This window comes from Dendrobates tinctorius, unplaced genomic scaffold, assembly GCF_039654945.1.
Source record: "Dendrobates tinctorius isolate UK_male_01 unplaced genomic scaffold, ASM3965494v1 ptg000165l, whole genome shotgun sequence".
In the NCBI taxonomy this organism is placed as follows: domain Eukaryota; kingdom Metazoa; phylum Chordata; class Amphibia; order Anura; family Dendrobatidae; genus Dendrobates; species Dendrobates tinctorius.
Window position 1 is genome coordinate 18,625,929 of NW_027361832.1, and position 24,627 is coordinate 18,650,555.

The 24,627-nt window shown below is 46.7% G+C and overlaps 1 protein-coding gene across 2 annotated transcripts in view; it reads right to left on the minus strand.

Moving 5' to 3' along the window:
- The window catches only part of WWP1 (WW domain containing E3 ubiquitin protein ligase 1), a 110,185-nt gene that overhangs the window by 26,890 nt on the left and 58,668 nt on the right, over window positions 1–24,627 (minus strand). Inside the window, exons 4-15 of one of the 2 annotated variants that reach the window (XM_073550547.1) lie at window positions 24,003–24,127; window positions 22,926–23,069; window positions 22,781–22,844; window positions 20,290–20,468; window positions 17,126–17,444; window positions 14,042–14,137; window positions 13,732–13,906; window positions 10,727–10,781; window positions 10,559–10,643; window positions 7,549–7,677; window positions 3,675–3,747; window positions 3,438–3,509 (exon numbers count right to left, since the gene is read on the minus strand). In XM_073550547.1, the coding sequence (XP_073406648.1) occupies window positions 3,438–3,509; window positions 3,675–3,747; window positions 7,549–7,677; window positions 10,559–10,643; window positions 10,727–10,781; window positions 13,732–13,906; window positions 14,042–14,137; window positions 17,126–17,444; window positions 20,290–20,468; window positions 22,781–22,844; window positions 22,926–23,069; window positions 24,003–24,127 (1,516 nt within the window). Of the gene's footprint in view, window positions 1–3,437; window positions 3,510–3,674; window positions 3,748–7,548; window positions 7,678–10,558; window positions 10,644–10,726; window positions 10,782–13,731; window positions 13,907–14,041; window positions 14,138–17,125; window positions 17,445–20,289; window positions 20,469–22,780; window positions 22,848–22,925; window positions 23,070–24,002; window positions 24,128–24,627 lie in introns of both variants that reach the window. The other variant, XM_073550546.1, reaches the window with a different exon arrangement.

Below are 24,627 nucleotides of genomic sequence, written 5' to 3' on the forward strand. Positions count from 1 at the left end.
ACAGAACGGAGCCGTGTGTGCGCGCAAGGTGTACAGAACGGAGCCGTGTGTGCGCGCAAGGTGTACAGAACGGAGCCGTGTGTGCGCGCAAGGTGTACAGAACGGAGCCGTGTGTGCGCGCAAGGTGTACAGAACGGAGCCGTGTGTGCGCGCAAGGTGTACAGAACGGAGCCGTGTGTGCGCGCAAGGTGTACAGAACGGAGCCGTGTGTGTGCGCAAGGTGTACAGAACGGAGCCGTGTGTGTGCGCAAGGTGTACAGAACGGAGCCGTGTGTGTGCAAGGTGTACAGAACGGAGCCGTGTGTACGAGGCATAAAAAGCAGAACCGTGTGTGTATGATGTATGCAGAGCCATACGTGTACAAGGTGTATGGTGGGGAGCATTCATACCTCCTAGCGGGACAGTCCCGATTGTGAGAGATATACTGCCCCGGCTGGGAGCTTACTTTTCACACAGACACAGGAGTACACGGCGGAGCCCCGAGGAGCACTTTAAAATTCGCATGTGACGTTCCACCAGAAGTGACGTGCTAGAAGCTGACCGGAAATTAGGTAATTTCGGGAGGAGATTGTGACGGAACCATGGAGGCACTTCAAGGAATGCATCAGATCCATCACCGTGTCTCCTCCAACAGCGCAGACAGCAGGATCACCTTGAACTCGGGGATGCCGGCCATGTGAGCGGATCATGATTTGTCCTGCATCGGGAGGCTCAGGTCACTATGAGCCTCTCATACTTTTTACTGGTGTATAATCATATGCCCTGAGCACCACCATAAAGAGGGCCAGCCCCAGACAACAGGGTACAAACAAATCACTATTACTATCAGTCCAAGTGGACAATTATATACGTAAAGTTAATGATGTCCCTGTGCCAAGCAGTGTAGAGGATCAGAATACACTGAGGAGAGCAGAGCAGCTGAGTTTGGGGAGGAGACTTATATGGTGCCCATTATACTGTATGGAGCATTATGTGGGGATAGGGGATGACTTTGTTGTGGATCTGACCGCTGGGACCCCCATGATCCTAGGAAACGTATAGTTGTGGCCAAAAGTATTGACACCCCTGCAATTCTGTCCGATAATACTCAGTTTCTTCCTGAAAATGTTTGCAAACACTAATTCTTTGGTATTATCTTCATTTAATTTGTCTTAAATGAAAAAACACAAAAGAGAATGAAGCAAAAAGCAAAACATTGATCATTTCACACAAAACTCCAAAAATGGGCCAGACAAAAGTATTGGCACCCTCAGCCTAATACTTGGTTGCACAACCTTTAGCCAAAATAACTGCGACCAACCGCTTCCGGTAACCATCAATAAGTTTCTTACAGTGCTCTGCTGGAATTTTAGACCATTCTTCTTTGGCAAACTGCTCCAGGTCCCTGATATTAGAAGGGTGCCTTCTCCAAACTGCCATTTTTAGATCTCTCCACAGGTGTTCCATGGGATTCAGGTCTGGACTCATTGCTGGCCACCTTAGAAGTCTCCAGAGCTTTCTCTCAAACCATTTTCTAGTGCTTTTTGAAGTGTGTTTTGGGTCATTGTCCTGCTGGAAGACCCATTATCTCTGAGGGAGACCCAGCTTTCTCGCACTGGGCCCTACATTATGCTGCAAAATTTGTTGGTAGTCTTCAGACTTCATAATGCCATGCACACGGTCAAGCAGTCCAGTGCCAGAGGCAGCAAAGCAACCCCAAAACATCAGGGAACCTCCGCCATGTTTGACTGTAGGGACCGTGTTCTTTTCTTTGAATGCCTCTTTGTTTCTCCTGTAAACTCTATGTTGATGCTTTTGCCCAAAAAGCTCTACTTTTGTCTCATCTGAACAGAGAACATTCTTCCAAAACATTTTAGGCTTTTTAAGGTAAGTTTTGGCAAACTCCAGCCTGGCTTTTTTATGTCTCGGGGTAAGAAGTGGGGTCTTCCTGGGTTTCCTACCATACAGTCCCTTTTCATTCAGACGCCGACGGATAGTACGGGTTGACACTGTTGTACCCTCGGACTGCAGGGCAGCTTGAACTTGTTTGGATGTTAGTCGAGGTTCTTTATCCAACATCCGCACAATCTTGCGTTGAAATCTCGTCAATTTTTCTTTTCCGTCCACATCTAGGAAGGTTAGCCACAGTGCCATGGGCTTTAAACTTCTTGATGACACTGCGCACGGTAGACACCGGAACATTTAGGTCTTTGGAGATGGACTTGTAGCCTTGAGATTGCTCATGCTTCCTCACAATTTGGTTTCTCAAGTCCTCAGACAGTTCTTTGGTCTTCTTTCTTTTCTCCATGCTCAATGTGGTACACACAAGGACACAGGACAGAAGTTGAGTCAACTTTAATCCATGTCAACTGGCTGCAAGTGTGATTTAGTTATTGCCAACACCTGTTAGGTACCACAGGTAAGTTACAGGTGCTGTTAATTACACAAATTAGAGAAGCATCACATGATTTTTTGAACAGTGCCAATACTTTTGTCCACCCTCTTTTTTATGTTTGGTGTGGAATTATATCCAATTTGGCTTTAGGACAATTCTTTTTGTGTTTTTTCATTTAAGACAAATTAAATGAAAATAATAATACCAAAGAATTTGTGTTTGCAATCATTTTCAGGAAGAAACTGAGTATTATCTGACAGAATTGCAGGGCTGTCAATACTTTTGGCCACAACTGTAGCTTTGACGAGCACCATGTAAATGGAGCTGTGGTCAATCATACGCACTGTGGTGCCATTCACATGTGGCTCTTCAAATAACTCCTTAAAGAGAGTGATGAGGAGACAACAGAGTATAGCAAAAATTCACTGATCGGGGTGAGGAGTGTTATAGTTTGTGGGCTGGTGGGGTTTGTGTGGCAGGGCTGCTTTTTTGTCCAAGTCCGGCCCTGTGTACTATACTCTAAATAATGGAGATGGAACTGATCAGCATAAGATTACCAGGGTTGTACACAATTGTACAACCCCTTACTAGTGGAGCCAGGGAGATGGGCAGGTAAAAAAAAAAGGAAATGTGAATGCGGTTGCAAATTGGCTGCAAAGCTCACTTGACGCCTCCGCTGAATATTGATCCCAGAAGACTAGCAAGAAATGCAGAGCGGTAATGGTCCATGTGACTATTATGGGACATATAGGGTCACTTTAACCATTACCATAGAACCCTATAGTGGCCACAGTCTCGTCTATATGTTTTGCACACAGCCCCATACTCGCTCTCGTTCCTTGTATGCACTTTCAGCTCCACTATATACATTAAATACAAACGTATAAATAATAATTTCGTGCATGTGATGAGGAAAGTACAAGAACGCCGGATTCCGGAGCTGCATGTGATGGATGTATACAGTCCTGGCATGCTGAACATATGCTGGATACATTCCTTTCAGCATGCAGGGTGTATGGCGGGGGTCCCTGCTGGTTAGCCCCCTCTTACCATTAATACGTACCTGCTGAAAAGAGTCCTCAAATAGCGTCTGCCTGGAAACAGTTATCTTCACGTGGCTCGGCAAGGCATTGGACTGTAAGGAAGTTTAGAAATTAGTAATCATTTCATGTCTAGTGAGTCGGGGGCAGAACACAGTGCGGTACGGGGAGGAATCAGAGGCGCCCCGTCACTTTAAGTCACAACCTGCCCGCTGGCTGCGAAGCACGCGCCATCACAGAGCCACCATTAAAATGATTACCTGACACAAATAACGAAAATGGGCGAGCTTCCACCGAAAACTGCGCTCATAAGCAATCTGGGGCCCCTTCGTCCTGAAAGCAAATAGAAAAGTTTTTTTTTTTTTTAGAACAAAAATACTGAATACATTGAAGATGTATCGTATTATAGAGCCACTTTATAAATCACAGCATCCCATAATGACCCAGCAGCACAGGGGACCGCATGCACTACGGGTCGCAGGTTTAAGTCATGGAATATTCGTAATGAGGACGGTCGGTCATCCCAATTTTTTATTGTTTCTCTTTAAGCGTGCCAATGTAGAAATTATAACATCGGAGCCAACACATCAGGCAGCGATTGTTTGATCTTACCCTATATAGGGGGTGTGGTGTAAATCACATCTGGATGAATCGGACCCATAGTTTTAATGAAAGAAAACGGCAGGCTTTTTTCTTTTTATCTAGAGGTCTGACACGGAACTATGTTTCCATGGCAACAGACTACAACTGTGTAGTCTGGAAGCAGTATGGTTAAGCTGGGATTTTTTTTTTTTTTTTTTTTTTTTTTTTTTTTTTTTTTTTTAAGTTTCTGGACATCAGGTCCTCGTCTGAAGGACAAATATAAAGCCGCTGCTCCTAAACAATATTTTAAAAGCACATACAGAATTCATGGCAGATGAGGGTCAATGTAAAACTCAACATCTTGATCCAAATCTTCTAGACTAGTTTGAAGTCTGAGAAACTGTTCAAGACCAAAAGAAATTTATTGGACAGATGGGTTGAAGGGATTTTGCTTATAGCAGCCATTGAGCGCTTAGGGTCGGGGATATATAGCAAGGTGCACTGTGCACTGAAGCCACGGTGCATGCAGGCTCCCTCCGTACTCCCGCCTGCCCACTATGAGCCGAAACAGCAGGGGTGGGAGACAGTCACATGCGAGGGATCAGCCCGCATTACAAGAAATAGGTAGATAATGTACTCTGATACAACCACAAAGTTCCCTCTGGTCACAGCCGGACCTCAGATGAGGTCTCACGAATACTTATGTGACTTCTTCGGTTAAGTTTGAGATGGGAGGTGTGGAGGCGGAAGTAAGAAGATCACCAACCCTGCAGAACACACCTTGCACTAACAATTCTCACTATTAAGGGACAATGTGGATCTTCAGAAAAAAAAATTCTCTTAAAAAGGCAGTCATTCAGTGCAAAATGACTGTTCAAACCAAGCACACTAGTTCAGTGCATCTTGGGCCTGGCCAAGCAGTTCTCGGTCACCGTCACACCTGCATGTTTTCCATCTGTCTCTTCCCTCCTTCCTTCTCCTTGGTTCGCTGCCGTTAAAAACCAAAGTTGTCAGAGTAGGGCAGGGATAGTTAGGTGGGAAGGTGAACTGACCTGTGTGAGTAAGCGTGCCCCAAGTGATTGGTTTGAACAGTTTTTTTGAGCTGACAAAAGTACTGAAAAAAAAAAAAAAAAAAACTGGAGAAGAAGATCGTATATGTGCACTGTGTAAGAACATGTTCACACTGTGGCCATTTCACATACAAAACCCAAGAAAAAAAAAAACAAACAAAATGAGCATACACCCTATAGTAAAAGTACATGTACGGTAAATAACAGTTATAATTTACATGTACTATTTACTTACTATAGGGTGTATGCTCATTTATTTTCTTGGGTTTTGTCCGTGAAATAGCCACAGTGTGAATGCACGTTAACAAACTGCACGTATACCAACTTACACTCCGGCTCACTTCTTTGGTCTTGCTGTGGTTTCTTGCACTTTTTACAAACAGGGGCGTATCTCCCCCTTTCAGAGCTAGGTATTTCATCTATATGAATGGGTGTCGGAATAATCGGGCCTTGTCCTGTGCAGGCCTTATTCACATTGAGATTGGTCGATACATGACAAGGCTTTAATACTAGAAACAGCATAGGATCATCTCGATGTAAGCTTTTTTTTTTTTTTTTTTTAATCACAATAGTGGATACTAAGTATCCAATGTTATTTACATCCACTATTACTATTTACTCGTTTACTTATATAGGGTACATGCTCATTTTCTTTTCTTTTTACATGTCACTGAAGTACTGGAAGACAGACCCAACAGCTGAGGAGCCGAGGACCAAAGGGCCCACTTGATCATGCCGAATTCGATCACCATACGACAACTGGATGGTATTGATGCCAGAGCCAAAGAATTTATCTTCGTATTTAGCTGTGTGTATGTATATATATCTATCTATCTATCAAAAGTATATGCTACAGAGCTCGCTATATGAAGCACAGACTTATAAGCTTAGTCTCCAATGAGAGACTGTCGCTACATGATACAGTGAAAGCAGTGAGAAAGAATCCAAAAACTGTCTGGGAATCTAACATTAAGGTAAAAACGTGTGGACAAGTCGAAGGCTAACCTTACCAGCGATTCTGCCACTCACTTAGGGATGACGCTTATAACTTCTCTAATCGGCCAAAAAGCACCACATGGTCAAAACCCTCGGCCAGAAAATTATTGGGTATGAAGGGTTTGGACCACATTCACAGTGCTCCTGACCCAGGCATCATATGTAGCCATTACCATTAGTGTTGAGCGAAGGTGCTCAGATAAGGTGTTATCTCAGCATGCACGGGTGCTAACAGTGTCTTTGGTGTGCTCAAAAAACATGCCCGAGTCCCCGCGGTTGTATGTCTGTGGCTGTTAAACAGCCACAACACATGCAGAGATGACCTGTTTGTTAGGTAATCCCTGCATGTGTTGTGGCTGTCTAGCAGCCACAACACATGCAGCTGCGGGGACTCAAACATATTTTTTGAGCACACCGAGGACACTGGGTTAGCACCCGAACATGCTGAGATAACACCTTATCCCAGCACGTTTGCTCTTCACTTATTGCCATCAATCAGATTATTGTCCTTTTGACCTGGTTGGAATTTCTTGATATCGATTAGGTTATGAATTTGCATTCACAGTAAAAATTGACAAATCCGCATTGAAAGACAATTCACGCTGCAGAAGTTTTACGCTACGGATAGATGAGATTTGGCTCTGACCTATACGGCCATCTGACAGCATCCCAAAACTACAGAGTAGCTTAAAGGCGAGCCCCCATATGATACTGTGAGCCCTGCACCATACGGCAAAGGAAATAAGAATTAGCACCGTACAGTGGATATAAAAAGAAAATTCCAGGATATTCAGGAGAGCAGCAGGAATATAATTTGAGCCAGAACCTAAGCTGAGGTCGGGGCCTCTGAATGCTCCCAAGAGCCACTAATGTGCATCTATATCCGCACATGTCCATAGTGCGACCACTATGGTCGTGAAGGATCTGGTCTGCATTATGGACACGTGGGCCATACGGGCCGCAGTGTGGACACATACAGCATTATATAGGAATATGGACAACGTAACCACAGAGTACACAACATGAGAATGTGGAGAAAGCAGCACATCGGATGAGCCAAACAGAAAGAAAACATGTCTTCCACACCGCACCGAAGATCTATACATGCCTCATGTATAGTCTTCACATGAAGAAGCCGGCGGATACACAACAGTGTCACACACGTCATATACAGATCACAGATGTACACATCAAGCCGTGCGGCCATGTTGTATGGAGCACACAGGTGACTTTATGGCAGTGGATGAATGAATCCCACTGAATACAAGCAATCAGCGGCCCATTATCACTGCGAGCAGCGGCTGTTGTTCCAGCCCATGCTTCAAGTTCACAGCCCATCATTATGGAGAAAAGCAGTAATGAGTGATCTGCAGCTGCCATCATCACAAGACCACTTGTGTGCTCCAAACTGGAGTGCTATGTCCCAACATAGGCTGTAGCGCCGCGCGGAGCTGACTACCGCTCGCTCGAGCTTCCCGGTACTTACACTGATGACTTTCCAGTTCGGGGGTCACTGAAAGTAGTGGTCTTTAAGTTGTGATCTACAAAGTACTTTACCCCTTCTCTTGTGTACCGAATTTCCCAGCCCTCAGGTAAGGGGTCCTCATTTTGTAAACTGTGGGGAGGGAGCAACCATTAATAAGAAGCCTTTATACAGAACACACAAGTTATGCACTGCCAGCAGTAGTAGTTTTGTATTTTAGTATATGCAATTATTTCCAATAAAATAAGAAAGTGCAAACATCTTCTGTTGGAACTCTGCGCTGGGCCGTACCTCTGTTACTCCTCCTGGGCATTACTAGCATAGCACAATATGGGGTGTCCTTGTACAGTCTGCACTCACAGCCGTCATGGACACTAGGGACCCGCTCCATCATTACAGGGAATGCAAGGTATTCACATACGTGGTCCAAGAGGAATAACAGAGGAGCAGTGCCGCACAAGAAGAGATGATGGAAGCATTAACTAATACAGAAATGTAAGGAGAGCTGCTGCGGGTCCTCCTTAAAGGGGTGATGGCCGGAGGTAGTCTGGATTATGGAGACAGCAGAGTGTCTGTGCTACCCCGCTCTATAAGAAGTGGAGTAATGGAAACAGCTTAGCCCAGCTCGATGGCACTATCCATAATCCCCCATTACCTCTGGTCTTCTATATCCGCTATGACTGGTGAATGTACTTTAAACAATGTTTTTACCCAATATCATATAGAAAACTTGCTTTATGAGGGTGAGCGGCGTCTGACAATCAGAAGCCAAGCTACAAAAAAGTATACATGTGTACCTATCATCTCTCCTGACAACCCTCCTCCAGCATCAGCAGCGATTTACATGATGTCCATTATTGACTTATGTCCTATGTTACCCCCAAGACAAATGGAAGCTGACGGCAGGGATGAGACAAGCAGCGGTTCACAAGCCACCAGCAGTCCTATGCGCACCCTCTCTGCCTCTACAGCTGCGGGGGGGGGGGGGCAAATGGCATTAGGAAAACCCCCAAAAAGGTGGGCCACACTGACTATTCTGTGGCTCCTGTTATTTGTCCAGCCCTTACATAAAAGGGAAAGGGAACTTTACATGATGGCCAGCCAGGAACAGGTCTGCTCTGACCAGGCAAAAATCACATGCAGGGTCATTGCAAAGAAAACAAAAATAAGGGGGGGGGGGGGGAATCAAAATTATATATGGGAAAGTACAGAGCACCGTGGAGGTCTGAACTGCTCACAGTCATCTTGAAGTGGACGCTATATCCATGTGGGTACCATCACGCACATTGATCTGGTCGTGATCTTGCAGCACCATTATTATATTGCAGAGGACATAGCTGCATAGTTGTAAATTACTAAGTTTTGGAACATGTGACGTCCAACATGGACAACAAAAAAAGAAGCAAGCAAAAAACAAGTCATGTTAACACTATGGCAAAAAACGGCCAGTACAACCATATTGGTTTGGTGGTGCGCTCCGGTATGTGCTCTCTGCACAAGGAGTGATAGTACCCACTGGGCGCAGCTCATCCAGGACTGCAGCAAACCATGCCAACCGTTCTCTGCCAGCGTCAGCAGGAGGATGACAGGCGGGATGTGACCGGATGGGAGGAAGACTAGTCTATCTGCACTCACTGTTCTTCAGTGAATGAAAATTGAATTCTAATTGGTTTCCACTTGTATCGAAGACTATTTTAACATATAAGCCCCAGTTTTGCGAGCCTTAAAGGGAATCTGTGAGCATGTTTTTGCTACATAACCTGAGAGCAGCATGATTTGGGGGCAGACACCGATTCCTGCGATGTGTCACTAAAGGGCCTGTCACACTAAGCGATATCGCTAGCAATATCGCTATAACATCACTGGTTTTTGTGACATAGCGATATTGCTAGCGATATTGCTATGTGTGACACTTACCTCCGACCGCTCCCCCGCTGGTTATCGCTGATCGCGCAAGAACGTCCTGGGCCGTTTCTCGTCGTCAGCTTCCTGCTGTGGAGACGAGCGACGCGTGGACGCGGGCGGGAGGACGTCAGGATCGCCTCGTCTGACAGGTAAGTAGTGACCCCCGACCGCTGCTATGTCGCTGGTGCGATCTGCCTGTGTGGCAGCTCACTAGCGACCACTTGGCGATGTAACAGCGATCCTGACCGCATCATATCGCTGGTCGGGATCGCTGGTGCATCGCTAAGTGTGACAGTACCTTTACTGGGCTGCTTATTCTATTTATGATAAAATCCCTGTTTTCTCTGCTGCAGATCCATCAGTCCTCTGAATGCTGAGCTCTGCATAACCCCGCCCACACCACTGATTGGCAGTTTCCTTTGTACGCCGCAGAAAGCTGCCAATCAGATGTGGGAGCGGGGCTACACAGAGCTCATCTATATGGACGACTATGTGGCAGCAGGTTTACAATCCTTTACTGATAATCCCCTGATAAATGGATTTTATCAAAACTACAACAAGCAGCCAAGTAAGTGACACATCGCTGGAAAACCTGATGAGAGATTGCTTTTAAAAAGGAGTCTTCCTATTTTAACTAATTTAAAAAAAAAAAAAAAAAAAAAAAAGTTGCAGATCTCTGCTTGCTGTGACGCAACGGAGGCCATTTTTGCTTACTCCCAGCAAGTAAAAACTCCTAGGCATGTGATGATCACACAGGTTCACCTGCTCTAATGTAAAGTAAAACTCTAGTGATGTAACTGGTTCCTAAAAAAAAAAAAAATGTATTAAAGGATTTCTCCAGAATACTGGTCTATCCTCCACAATTCCCCAGGGTGTGAGAGCTGCGCACATTACTGCAGCATACTGCCATAGGTGCACAGGGGGCGCTCAACGGGCACTTATGGAGACTAGTGATGGGTTACGCTCCAGGTACACAGCATTAGGGCAAACACCGGGATACCGAAATAAAAGGAAAAAGCATCTCTCCTTGAAGATGGAATGGAGCAATGTGATGGGCAGCTCTATCACAGAACACAATGGCGGCAGCACACACAGCTCTGGTCCCTACCCTTGAGTTCGAGGATCTTCCCACTGGGTAGTTTTTGTGTTGTGATTCACAAAATACACCCTATCTGTAGAGTCCACTCTTCTTTCTGGAAAACAAAGGGTGCAGAGTAAGTGGTCGTACCACGCGGGTATGTCCAAGGGTGTAATAATAATAGTACTGATCTCATACCCCAGCCAGGTGGTAATGGACCCAAGGGATCATTCTCTGCTGATAACATGGAAGCCTAGAAACAAACAATTCATATCTTACTACCAGTAATGAACACAACACATCTGGTGTGTAAGAGCCAGACCACCGACTGCCGACAGCCACCAAATATAGATGGCAATGTGTGTGCTGATGTGCTGCATATGATAGTATGCGATGTGTGTGGCATTACTACAGGTAATGTGTGGAGGACAGAGGAGCCTCTTAAAGAAGTTACAGGTCTGTGAGAGCCAGAAATCTTGCATGTTAGGTGACCAAATACTTATTTTCTTGTCAAAATCAGACAAGGTGATTTTCTGGATTTGTTTTCTCATTTTGCCTCTCATAGTTGTGGTCTACCTATGATGTCAATTACAGGCCTCTCTCATCTTTTTAAGTGGGAGGACTTGCACATTTGGTGGCTGGCTAAATACTATTTTTCCCCACTATGTATGTGATATTCACGTATGGAAATATGGTAGGTATGTATGTATGTATATGTGTGATGTGTACATGTGATATGTGGTAATCATGTCTGGAAGAATGTATGTGTGCAATACATATGTATGTGATATTCATGTATGGAAATATGTATACGTAATGTGTATGTATGTGTCATGTGTACACATGTCTATGACGTGTATGTGTGTGATATGCATGCAAGTATGTGATGTGTATGTATATTGTGTGACATTTATGCATGATGTGTATTTAGTTGTGATGTCTGTGCACTGATGAGTGATATATGAAGTGTGACATGTATGTAGTATATATGTGTGTAATGTGTATGCATGCATTTATATGTGTGCAATGTATGTATATATCCATGTATATATACAGTAGATACTAGCTGAAGAGCCCGGCACTGCTCGGGCATAGTAACTAACTGTGGTTAGTTATAGAAAATTATAATTATCTCCATCCCATAGTCCCGTGCCCATATACCCATCATACATATCCAAGATCCCATAGGCCCGTGCCCATATACCCATCATACATATTCGCCGTCCCATGCCCATATACCCATCATACATATTCGCCATCCCATAGTCGAGTGCCCATATACCCATCACACATCCTTCATCTGTAGTATATATGTGTGTAATGTGTATGCATGCATTTATATGTGTGCAACGTATGTATATATCCACATATACAGTCATGGCCAAAAGTATTGACACCCCTGCAATTCTGTCAGATAATATATCTTCAGTTTCTTCCTGAAAATGATTGCAAACACAAATTCTTTGGTATTATTATCTTCATTTAATTTGTCTTAAATGAAAAAACACAAAAGAGAATGAAGCAAAAAGCAAAACATTGATCATTTCACACAAAACTCCAAAAATGGGCCAGACAAAAGTATTGGCACCCTCAGCCCATTACTTGATTGCACAACCTTTAGCCAAAATAACTGCGACCAACCGCTTCCGGTAACCATCAATGAGTTTCTTACAATGCTCTGCTGGAATTTTAGACCATTCTTCTTTGTCAAACTACTCCAGGTCCCTGATATTTGAAGGGTGCCTTCTCCAAACTGACATTTTTAGATCTCTCCACAGGTGTTCTATGGGATTCAGGACTGGACTCATTGCTGGCCACCTTAGAAGTCTCCAGTGCTTTCTCTCAAACCATTTTCTAGTGCTTTTTGAAGTGTGTTTTGGGTCATTGTCCTGCTGGAAGACCCATGACTGCTGAGGTAGACCCAGCTTTCTCACACTGGGCCCTACATTATGCTGCAAAATTTATTGGTAGTCCTCTGACTTCATTATGCCATGCACACGGTCAAGCAGTCCAGTGCCAGAGGCAGCAAAGCAACCCCAAAACATCAGGGAACCTCCGCCATGTTTGACTGTAGGGACCGTGTACTTTTCTTTGAATGCCTCTTTTTTCTCCTGTAAACTCTATGTTGATGCTTTTGCCCTAAAAGCTCTACTTTTGTCTCATCTGACCAGAGAACATTCTTCCAAAATGTTTTAGGCTTTTTCAGGTAAGTTTTGGCAAACTCCAGCCTGGCTTTTTTATGTCTCGGGGTAAGAAGTGGAGTCTTCCTGGGTCTCCTACCATACAGTCCCTTTTCATTCAGATGCCGACAGATAGTAAGGGTTGACACCGTTGTACCCTCGGACAGCAGGGCAGCTTGAACTTGTTTGGATGTTAGTGGAGGTTCTTTATTCAACATCCGCACAATCTTGCGTTGAAATCTCTTGTCAATTTTTCTTTTCCGGCCACATCTAGGGAGGTTAGCCACAGTGCCATGGGCTTTAAACTTCTTGACGACACTGCGCACGGTAGACACAGGAACATTCAGGTCTTTGGAGATGGACTTGTAGCCTTGAGATTGCTCATGCTTCCTCACAATTTGGTTTCTCAAGTCCTCAGACAGTTTTTTGGTCTTCTTTCTTTTCTCCATGCTCAATGTGGTACACACAAGGACACAGGACAGAGGTTGAGTCAACTTTAATCCATGTTAACTGGCTGCAAATGTGATTTAGTTATTGCCAACACCTGTTAGGTGCCACAGGTAAGTTATAGGTGCTGTTAATTACACAAATTAGAGAAGCATCACATGATTTTTCGAACAGTGCCAATACTTTTGTCCACCCTCTTTGTTATGTTTGGTGTGGAATTATATCCAATTTGGCTTTAGGACAATTCTTTTTGTGTTTTTTCATTTAAGACAAATTAAATGAAGATAATACCAAAGAATTTGTGCTTGCAATCATTTTCAGGAAGAAACTGAGTATTATCTGACAGAATTGCAGGGGTGTCAATACTTTTGGCCATGACTGTATATAGCTATAGAGCGATATATAGAGATATATATGTATATATGCGCACACGTGTGATTTATGTGTGTGCATTTGTGTTGTGTGCGAGTCATCACAAAACTATTCACATGTGACGTCACTACTGCAGTAGTTATGTGATGGCCACGCGGCACGATGGTTACAAGTGGCACAAGGACAGTAGTGGGCTGGAATTACCGAGTAGAGGTATCGCTGGTTGAACTGCTGCATAGCTCCCTGGAGTTGATTGCGCTGCGACTGCCACTGCTCAAAATTTCGAACAGACTCCATGGTAGGTCTCTGCCATGTTGTAGTTCTAGTGTTATGGTCAACATAGTACACCCTACCACGGTCATCTACCCTTCTTTCCCATCTAAAAAGCCAAAAAAAGAAAAAAAATTATTCTGATGGCATTATAAAATTAAAAAATATTAGCCACACACATACATAGTACTATTCTCCGCCAATATTGTGCAGGAGGCGCCAAGTTCAGGTACAAGGGGCTCACCCAGGTGGTAATGGCTGCGGTCGTTCCCATGTTGTAGTCCTTGTGTTGTGATCAACGTAATAAGTTCTACCATGGGGATCCTTTCTCTGCTCCCATCTGCAAGGAAAGGGTTAATGGATCATTGCTTTCTATAAACCAATCAGATAAGAAAAAAAACTTTAACTTGAGCTCAAAACAGCCACTATGTTTATAGAAATCCGTGATTGATCCGGATACTAGGTGTGTGTACATTAATCTCATGGCTTGGTGATTGATTAAAGTTATTGATCCGTAGCTTACAGAATACAAACACCTGTGAGAACATGTCTTTTTTGCTAAAATCCCTTTTGCAATTGGGTTTCATCAAACATTTTTGATCAGCTGCCTCCTATAGCCGTTGCGTTTTACTTTCTATTGCTGGCTGCAGAATGAGTTAAGTAAGAACCCATCAGTGAGCTCTTTGTATTGGGAGAGCACTTCATGGCTCATCTATCTTTTTCTGAGCTGGTCCCACATGATTTATGACCTGATGAAAGTGGAGCTGAGCTGTGAGGGCATAAATTAGCACTGAGGAGCTTGGAAGGAGGAAGATGAGGAGTAAAAAGATTATCTCCCATCAGAATGGGGTCACTGATGGGATCTCATAACCCAAATGTTGGGACAGCGCAGTAGGACTCCGGTCAGCTGGCCGCACTTTGGACTTGTGTTCATGCAAGGACCATTTTCTTATAGAGGGAAAAACATTAGTAGAAATATAGCAATCTGACCGCAGGGACAAAATCTACCCTGATCACCCACAGCGGTAACAGTTTGCATGCTATAGCTAATATTTCTACACCGTCTGACACTGCTTCTTATAGGGGAACTTACAATCCTACTTTTTATTGCACCAATGAACCCAAAATCAAAAGTGAAACCTTTTAAATTAAACCATGCTACTGTTTTGTGTCTATATTGTTCATGCGGACAGATGTGTCTCCATGGCTACAGACTACAAACCAATGTTGTGTAGTCTGATCCAGTGGTCGTACTCCCCTTCTGTCAGCCCCTATATTGTGCTAACCTACAATAGAAACGCAAGGAAGAAGTAGGAAACAGAAGGTGCGGACCACGGCCGCGGGGGTCAGACGACACAGTGCGGACCACGGCCGCGGGGGTCAGACGACACAGTGCGGACCACGGCCGCGGGGGTCAGACGACACAGTGCGGACCACGGCCGCGGGGGTCAGACGACACAGTGCGGACCACGGCCGCGGGGGTCAGACGACACAGTGCGGACCACGGCCGCGGGGGTCAGACGACACAGTGCGGACCACGGCCGCGGGGGTCAGACGACACAGTGCGGACCACGGCCGCGGGGGTCAGACGACACAGTGCGGACCACGGCCGCGGGGGTCAGACGACACAGTGCGGACCACGGCCGCGGGGCTCAGACGACACAGTGCGGACCACGGCCGCGGGGCTCAGACGACACAGTGCGGACCACGGCCGCGGGGCTCAGACGACACAGTGCGGACCACGGCCGCGGGGCTCAGACGACACAGTGCGGACCACGGCCGCGGGGGTCAGACGACACAGTGCGGACCACGGCCGCGGGGGTCAGACGACACAGTGCGGACCACGGCCGCGGGGGTCAGACGACACAGTGCGGACCACGGCCGCGGGGGTCAGACGACACAGTGCGGACCACGGCCGCGGGGGTCAGACGACACAGTGCGGACCACGGCCGCGGGGGTCAGACGACACAGTGCGGACCACGGCCGCGGGGGTCAGACGACACAGTGCGGACCACGGCCGCGGGGGTCAGACGACACAGTGCGGACCACGGCCGCGGGGGTCAGACGACACAGTGCGGACCACGGCCGCGGGGGTCAGACGACACAGTGCGGACCACGGCCGCGGGGGTCAGACGACACAGTGCGGACCACGGCCGCGGGGGTCAGACGACACAGTGCGGACCACGGCCGCGGGGGTCAGACGACACAGTGCGGACCACGGCCGCGGGGGTCAGACGACACAGTGCGGACCACGGCCGCGGGGGTCAGACGACACAGTGCGGACCACGGCCGCGGGGGTCAGACGACACAGTGCGGACCACGGCCGCGGGGGTCAGACGACACAGTGCGGACCACGGCCGCGGGGGTCAGACGACACAGTGCGGACCACGGCCGCGGGGGTCAGACGACACAGTGCGGACCACGGCCGCGGGGGTCAGACGACACAGTGCGGACCACGGCCGCGGGGGTCAGACGACACAGTGCGGACCACGGCCGCGGGGGTCAGACGACACAGTGCGGACCACGGCCGCGGGGGTCAGACGACACAGTGCGGACCACGGCCGCGGGGGTCAGACGACACAGTGCGGACCACGGCCGCGGGGGTCAGACGACACAGTGCGGACCACGGCCGCGGGGGTCAGACGACACAGTGCGGACCACGGCCGCGGGGGTCAGACGACACAGTGCGGACCACGGCCGCGGGGGTCAGACGACACAGTGCGGACCACGGCCGCGGGGGTCAGACGACACAGTGCGGACTACGGCCGCGGGGGTCAGACGACACAGTGCGGACTACGGCTGCATGGCCAGACGACACAGGGTTTGTCTGTAGTCTGTTACTATGGTGACACATGTGCTGTACACAAAATGATGAGAGATTTTCAATGAAGGCAGAGAAGTTTAAGGCGGCCGTGCGTCTGGTACAACATAAGCGTCGGTCTAGACTAGACAAACTGCAAGAAGCATCGTACTGGAACTCGGAATTAAATGGCCTCAAGGGCTTCACATCAGCCACCTGCACAAAGAAAGAACATAACATGGTGCAAGTTGTATATCTGTAGGTAGCCCAGGAATGGTCACTGCGGTCTCAGATAGTAAGAATACAGGATTGTTACAGCAGACAAGGGGTTACAGTTACTAGAAATCGAGGAATGCTGCAAAAAAGAAAAAAAAAAAAAGGCAACCACTAGGAAACCTGACTACAAAGTGGAGCAAATCCAGAGCGAGCCGCCCCTGCACTGCGGACATTGCTGTGATAGGACTGACAGCGAGCTGTGCTGGGATCGTTATCAGACTATAAAAGCTGAAAGTGTCAGTGTCAGCATACCCAGATGGCAGGGGCTCCGCAGCGGAGCCAGGCTGCTGTCTCACAGGATCCACAGAGGCGGCCACAGACGATTGCCTGGGCTTTGCAGCATCGGGGCTGGAGCTGCCAGCAGCAGAGGATGACACAGAGTCCGTAGCCCTTACAGGTTCAGTTTCAGCACCAGCAGCGGGGGTGCCGCTCTCACAAGTGCCTGGTACTGCTACGTCTGAAGCATTCGTTGTAGAATCCGTGCAGGCTGATATGAGAGATCCCCCAGGAGCCGCTGCAGGTTCATGGCAAGACGGGCTATTGGCTTCTGGTTCAGCAGCTGTGCCATTAACTGGAAAGAAAGCACATTCAGCATCAGATATAAGCACCAATAAGTCAGCCTGGCCAACATCTACATGTGCATGGCCATATGGTGTCTACCACATTCAGCATCAGATATAAGCACCAATAAGTCAGCCTGGCCAACATCTACATGTGCATGGCCATATGGTGTCTACCACATTCAGCATCAGATATAAGCACCAATAAGTCAGCCTGGCCAACATCTACATGTGCATGGCCATATGGTGTCTACCACATTCACCAGCAGACATGGGCACCAATAAGTCAGCCTGGCCAACATCTACATGTGCATGGCCATATGGTGTCTACCACATTCACCAGCAGACATAGGCACCAATAAGTCAGCCTGGCCAACATCTGCCACATTCAGCATCAGATATAAGCACCAATAATTCAGCCTGGCCAACATCTACATGTGCATGGCCATATGGTGTCTACCACATTCAGCATCAGATATAAGCACCGATAAGTCAGCCTGGCCAACATCTACATATGCATGCCCATATGGTGTATACCACATTCAGCATCAGATATAAGCACCAATAAGTCAGCCTGGCCAACATCTACATGTGCATGGCCATACAGCGTCTGAGCTGTTGCATGGGAAACATGGCCTACAACAATGATCTATAACATTGGTCTGCATCACCCAGATCTTAGCATTCAGTGTAGATATAATGCATCAGTATACAGAGGGTCCCACTGCTCTTATAGAAGAGATGGATGAATGCATGTGCCAGTATAAATCAGACTATGGCTTCTAGGCCTAGAAACCACCAGTGGCCAAAGAGTAACCCTTCTCATACCGGCGCAATAGGTGATCTGATCACTACAATCACTAAATCCCAAAAAGAGAGACATCAATATGACACCAGGGAGGGGACTGACAACCCAGGATCAGGGTGAGGACTCGCTGATGTGGTGGTATTACAGCTCTGCACAAGCTACAAGTAGCAGAGGGGCGTAATATGGGTCCGTACTTTCATCTGCCACTGATTTCATATAGAGTCACACAGATTGTTAGGCTATGTGCCCACAGTGTGTGTTAAAACGCACACCAAAAACCAGACTCCTTCCCAGAAATCGAGCGGTTTTTTCCGCGCGATTTCACCGCGATTTTACCACGATTATGATCGCGATTTTGCCGCGATTTTCGTGTGCGATATTCAAGCACTTTCCAAGCAATTTGAAGCATCGCTTGGAAAGTGATTGACAGGTTGGTTACACTTGTCAAACATAGTGTTTGACAAGTGTGACCAGGTTTTTACTATTGAGGCCGCCTATGCGGCCTCAATAGTAAAAGATAGAATGTTAAAATGCTAAAAAAAATAAAAATCAGGGTATATTTACCTTCCGGCGTCCCGCGCTGCCATCCCGGGCCACAGCGTTCCCAGTAATGCCTTGCGAGACCTGTGATGACGTAGTCTCGCGTTGCTATAGCGATCTTGCGAGACCGCTAGAGTCACGCGAGACTACGTCATCACTGGACCGTGCCGCAAGGCATTACTGGGAATGCTTAAGCCGGGAATGCAGCGCGGGACGCCGGAAGGTAAATATACCCCGATTTTTTATTCTTTTTACAGGGGTATGGTACCCAGGGCCTGGAGGACAGTCTCCTCTCCTCCACACCGTGGGTACCAACCGCGCATGAGACGCTTAACTTCCCGCATGGTGGGCATAGCCACATGTGGGAAGTAAGCGATTCTCATGCATTCCTATGGGTGCGGAATTGCGGTAATTCTTTGCGATTCCGCACAAAAGAATGAGCATGCTGCGATTTTTTCCGCGACGCGATTCCGCCGCGGAAAAAAGCGCAGCATTAGCACAGCATGTGCGGAATGCCATAGGAATGCATGGGGGGCGTTCTGTACACAATTTTTAAACGTTTTCGCGCCGAAAATTGCAGCAAAAACGCTTAAAAATTGCTACGTGGGCACACAGCCTTAGACACCGGACATAAAAATAAAAGACAAATTGTGGCATGGCCCGTGCACTGCTATACAGACGCTGCTTTGCGCATGACCCCCTTAGTGTTACACAGGGAAACTGAGAACCCACATCCCCAAGCCAGGCATTACCACCCCGGCGCGTGCTGGAGACCAGAAATGCTAATCCCTAATGCTGCCATCACATGGGAATGTTAAAGAGGAAGAATTTTAAGCTGTTACAGGACAGATTTTCCTTCTCGACAACACAAAGGAGTGCAGGAAAGCAGTCCCCAATGTGATTAGACTGAAATTGCTGCATTATTTTGTATGTCACCAGGGGAGAAGCGGGAACTGACAAACAAAAAGGAGGAGAGGTTCCTGTTTGTCGCTGTGATCAGTCAGCGGCACTGTAGTAACACAGATCTAAGGCACATAACCCCCATCATCCCATACCACAAACACAGACCTGGCAGAACACTATGGGGGGGGGGGATCTAGAATGACCGTCACATTTTTTTTTTCTCTTTCATCATGATCATGCCCGGGTCACACACCTTAGCATAATTCTGGACTGAGTAGGTGTCTGCCATTACTATATTGAAATAAACCAGTCAGCTGAAAGCGTACACGGGGAAGTATCAGGGTGGTAACAGGTTAGCGAAGGCCTTGTGTCGGCATTTAAAATCCAGTGCTGTAAGTCGAGCCTCTCTCGTCCGCAGTCTTGTGACTTGTACCAAAGCCAAGATGAGTTTATTGCGTAAGCCATCATCAAGGCGCTGCGCTCCTTCACTCCGCACACTTCCTCCAGGCAGCGCACATCAATGAGCCGCTGCCAGCACTCAGCGCAGCTGGCCGGGCCGTAGAGTTTACAACAAGCATGCGAGAAAATGAGAAATCAGTGCCTACCAGTTCTGGTGCCAGCCTGTGCAGTACGTGGATTTGGTGCTGGTGTATTTTTGGGTCTGGCTGCAACGTGAGAAGGGGAGCGAGTGCCGTCTCCGTTTGCCATTTGTGCATTGAAGGCATTCTGCTCGGTGTAACTGGATGTGGTTTCATTAGCTGTCCCATTGGGAACGTCGCTAGATCTTCAAAGGGGATAGAAAAGAACAATATTCATTTACGTCAAGTGATATGTATATAAACAGCGGGTGAAAGCGGAGCTCCAGGAGAACGTGCGCTGGAGAGCTGCCAGCCCAAAGGTTCACACAAGAAGACTATGATTGAAGGGGTATTGCCAGCCGGGCAAGTGGTAGCTTAGCCACACTATGGGGACAGTCTGCTAATAACTGGGGATCCAGACAGGGACCATCAAACTTCCAAAGAACAGGGCTCTAAAAATAAATGTTTGCCACCGCGCCATTCACGGTTTATGGGACTTTCAGAAACAATGGAGTGCAGCATCCGGCTTTCTCCGGAAGTCCGATAGACAATGAATGAAGTGGCGGCAAACATTAGCGGCCACCACTCCATTGTGACCCATCATTTCAGAGCCCCAATCTCAGGGTCACTGGGGTCCCGGTGTTCAGACCCACAGCGATTAGCTGTGGATAGGTGATAACTTGCCGCTTTGGAAATCACCCTTTAAGCCGTCATGCACACAGCTCCATTTTTTTTTTTTTAATTTCCAACCTAATGGTGCATTTAGCCTTTACATAAGTGGCACGTTCCCTCAGATACTTGGTTACGGCAGTATCCTTCCCTAACAGTGCAGCCTTCTGCTTCTGAGGACATTATTATCCCAGACTTACAAGGAACTGAACTATGGCACGGTGAAAGAAGAAGAAAAAAAAAAAAAAGGTGTTGGGAGTTTATTAAAGGGGCATGACCAAATAATTTTTATAACATAAGGGTTTATAAATTGTTTTATAACAAAGTCTTTTATTCCCTTGGTGGTACAACTGCTAATTTGTTGCACTGGTGGTGGGCTTTGGACAGAGTAAGTCTCCTTCCACTTCTGGCAGGAAAAGCTCTGCACCTTTCTGTGCAAGCACGGCAGACAGTTAAATCTACTGGATACTCTGCAGGGATATTTAGTATCCATATAAAAGTATGACTTCCATTTTTTTTTTCAATACAGTTCTGCAGAAAACTAGTAGCATTGCCAGTGCCAATACCTCAGCCCCCTTGCTTGCTAACAACAGGACTCCTGAGAAATTCGGACACAGGTTCTTGCCACCCAGCAACAAAAAGGATTGGGCCAACCAGGCCACCCTTCTGTGGCATGTAGGGCAGTTCATTCCTAAACATGCTCCAGCGTCACCAGCATTGTCCTGGGGATGACGAGCATTATTTAATGCTATTAGTGACCTCTAAGTAGTGAGTAATTAGCCCTTATTGTGCTTATTAGTGATGAGCTCACGTGCCGGGATAAGGTGTTATCTACGCATGCTCAGGTGCTAACTGAATGTCTTTGGCGTTCTCAAATAATATGTTCGAGTCCCCATGGCTGTTGGACAGCCGCAACACACGCAGGGATAGTCTGTTAGGCTACTTTTACACATCCGTCTTTTTAAATCTGGCACGATGCGGCGAAAAGTGTGAAAACCGGATCAGATTGAACGTAATGATCGCCGCATTGTGCCGGATGAACATGCGGCGCTTAATTTTTTTTTGCCGGATACAGCAAACATGAGCTGTTCGGCGTCAGCAAAAAACGTTCCCTGCAACGTTTTTTGCAGCGCCGGAACGGCTTTATACACAGTGCATGCCCGGACACTGAGTGTTAACCCCACAAGTGCCCGGCGAGAGAGAGATCTCTCTCTCGCCTGGACACTGAGTGCTAACCCCACGTGTCTCTCTCTCCACCCCCTCCCCCAAACCTTTCGGCGGCTGTCTCTCTCGTCCCCCGGTGTATCTTCCTCCTGCGGCTCCTTTAAATCGTGTCCGAGCCGTATCAGACGCCGCATACACATCCGATGTCACCGCTGCAGGCCGGATCCAGCAGCCAGGCTTTTCGTCGCCGGACCCCACACACCGGATGTGTGGCAGTAGCCTTAGTTAGGCAATCCCTGCATGTGTTACAGCTGTCTGACAACCGCAAGACATGAGCATGCTCAGATAACACGTTATCTGAGCACGTTCGCTCAGCACTAATCGTGACCTATAAGAAGTGTTTATTGAGCCCTTATTGTGTTGCTACAAGCATCAATCCTCTAGAGCAGTGTGTTTCTCAACTCCAGTCCTCAAGACCCACCAACAGGTCAAGTTTTCAGGATATCCTTAGCATTGTACAGGTGATTTCAACACCTGCTCAAGCATTAATTCCATCACCTGTGCAATACTAAGAAAATCCTGAAAACATAACCTGTTGGTGGGTCTTGAGGACTGGAGTTGAGAAACACTGCTCTAGATACACCTATATACTGTAAGCAGCCATTATAGCAGTAATTTCACCTACCCCGCTCTGTCTGATGAACACTCTCCTTCATGTTCACGGATTGCATCGCCATTTTGCTGGATTTCTACTAAAAATATGAAAAAAAGTGGTAAAGGTTGAAGGATTTGGCCACATCTAGTGATGGAGTCACACATGAGGTACTTACTGGGTGCTGGAGCTGTGGAATTACACGCTGGCAGGGACTCTGCTTCTACACTTAGCCCGTCTAAAATGACGGTCAGCTCGCCAGTCTGGACTGTGCCATGCTTGCCATCCAGTGACAGTTTCAACTGCTCTTTTACTCTTTCCACTATGGGGGGGGGGGGGAAGAAATATTAATGGGATTTTCCATATCAGCACGTTTTATTTATTTAAAAATAACGTATATTTTCTTTTGAAAATATGTGATGAATCCACATTGTTGTGCTACCTGTAACATGTGGCCCCCTATGTGCAGGCACCAGATGTCATCTGCAGTGCTGTGTAGTTGCGTTTTTTCTTTTCTGATCTATTGTGGCGGTAAATACGGTTCACATTATTGCTTGCTCTGTGGATGTCATGATAGCAGATATCATGGTCCGGCCATATAATGATACGGCTGACACCCGAGCCCCCTCTCCTACTACCAGGTATGCACAGACTGGCCGATCAACACAATAATTTCCATACAGTGAGGGTGATTCGGCCATGACGGACATACTGGTCTCATTCATTTTACGCCATCAGCCACCTGAACCCAAAATCAGCAGGTCCGACCAAAATATCTCTCATGGGTTCGGAAAGTTTAAATGTAAATCTGTCAACCCAGCATCTGCAGGAAACATGGAGAAGAGTACGAAGAACCGAGCAGAACAATATATACGTCTGTGGGGAAAGATTCAGCACAATATGCATTTTCCGCCATGCTTAGGAGTCCAGTGGGCGGTCCTCATCAGTGATTGACAGCCTTTCCTGTAGAACCATGCAGAAAGATGTTAACTGTCAAGTAGAAACTAAGCATAATCAGTGCCCCTGTAATTCACGCTGTTGCAGTGGATGCCATTTTTTTTTGTTTCGCATAATTAAAAACCGTATAACGTACTAGTACAAACCGAAAATGCAAATGTAAGCAGAAAACATTTACTTCTCTAAATCACAACAAAGAGGAAAAAAAAAACCAAAAAAAACAAAAAGGGAAGAGAAGGGTTGAGGGGGACAAAAAAAATAAAATAAAAAAAACCACCACATCACGGAGGGCACTTACATTTCCTGTTATGCGTTTCCAGTGCTTGCCGCAAGTCAACAATGGTTGTGCCGAGCAACGCATCAGCTTTCAATGTATGGTGACTCCATACTTTAAATTCAAGTGTCGTTTGTGGGGTTACCTTCCTAGAAAACAGAGGACAGTACAATAGAAAAGGGAATAGACACAAATTAGAAGTTACCAACATGGTGACACAAAGGAAAGCTTTAGTTTTTAGACATAATTTTACTTAAACAAACAACCAACGTAAAAGCCATCCTAAACAAAGGAGGCGGGGGAGCCACTAGTCGGGGTCTCGGTCCTGCTCAGCCCTTATTCACATTTATATCATTTAACATATGATAAGGTTTTAATACTAGAAGTTAGGACTGTTCGGAATAGGGAAGTTAGGACCGTTCCGAGTAGGGTCACCTTGACGTGGTGGGAAGGCTTTTACTTTTTATCAAAATGATGTTAACCAAGTACCCCATGCAATTTTCTTGCACTATTGCCATTTGTTTACTGCTCATTTTGTTTTCATCATATGCTTTGTCTGTTTAGTGGCCAATGTGAACTTGCGCCTACACGCTGCATGCACACCAACTTATATTCCAGTTCATCTCTTTAGGTTTTTGTAATTTTACTT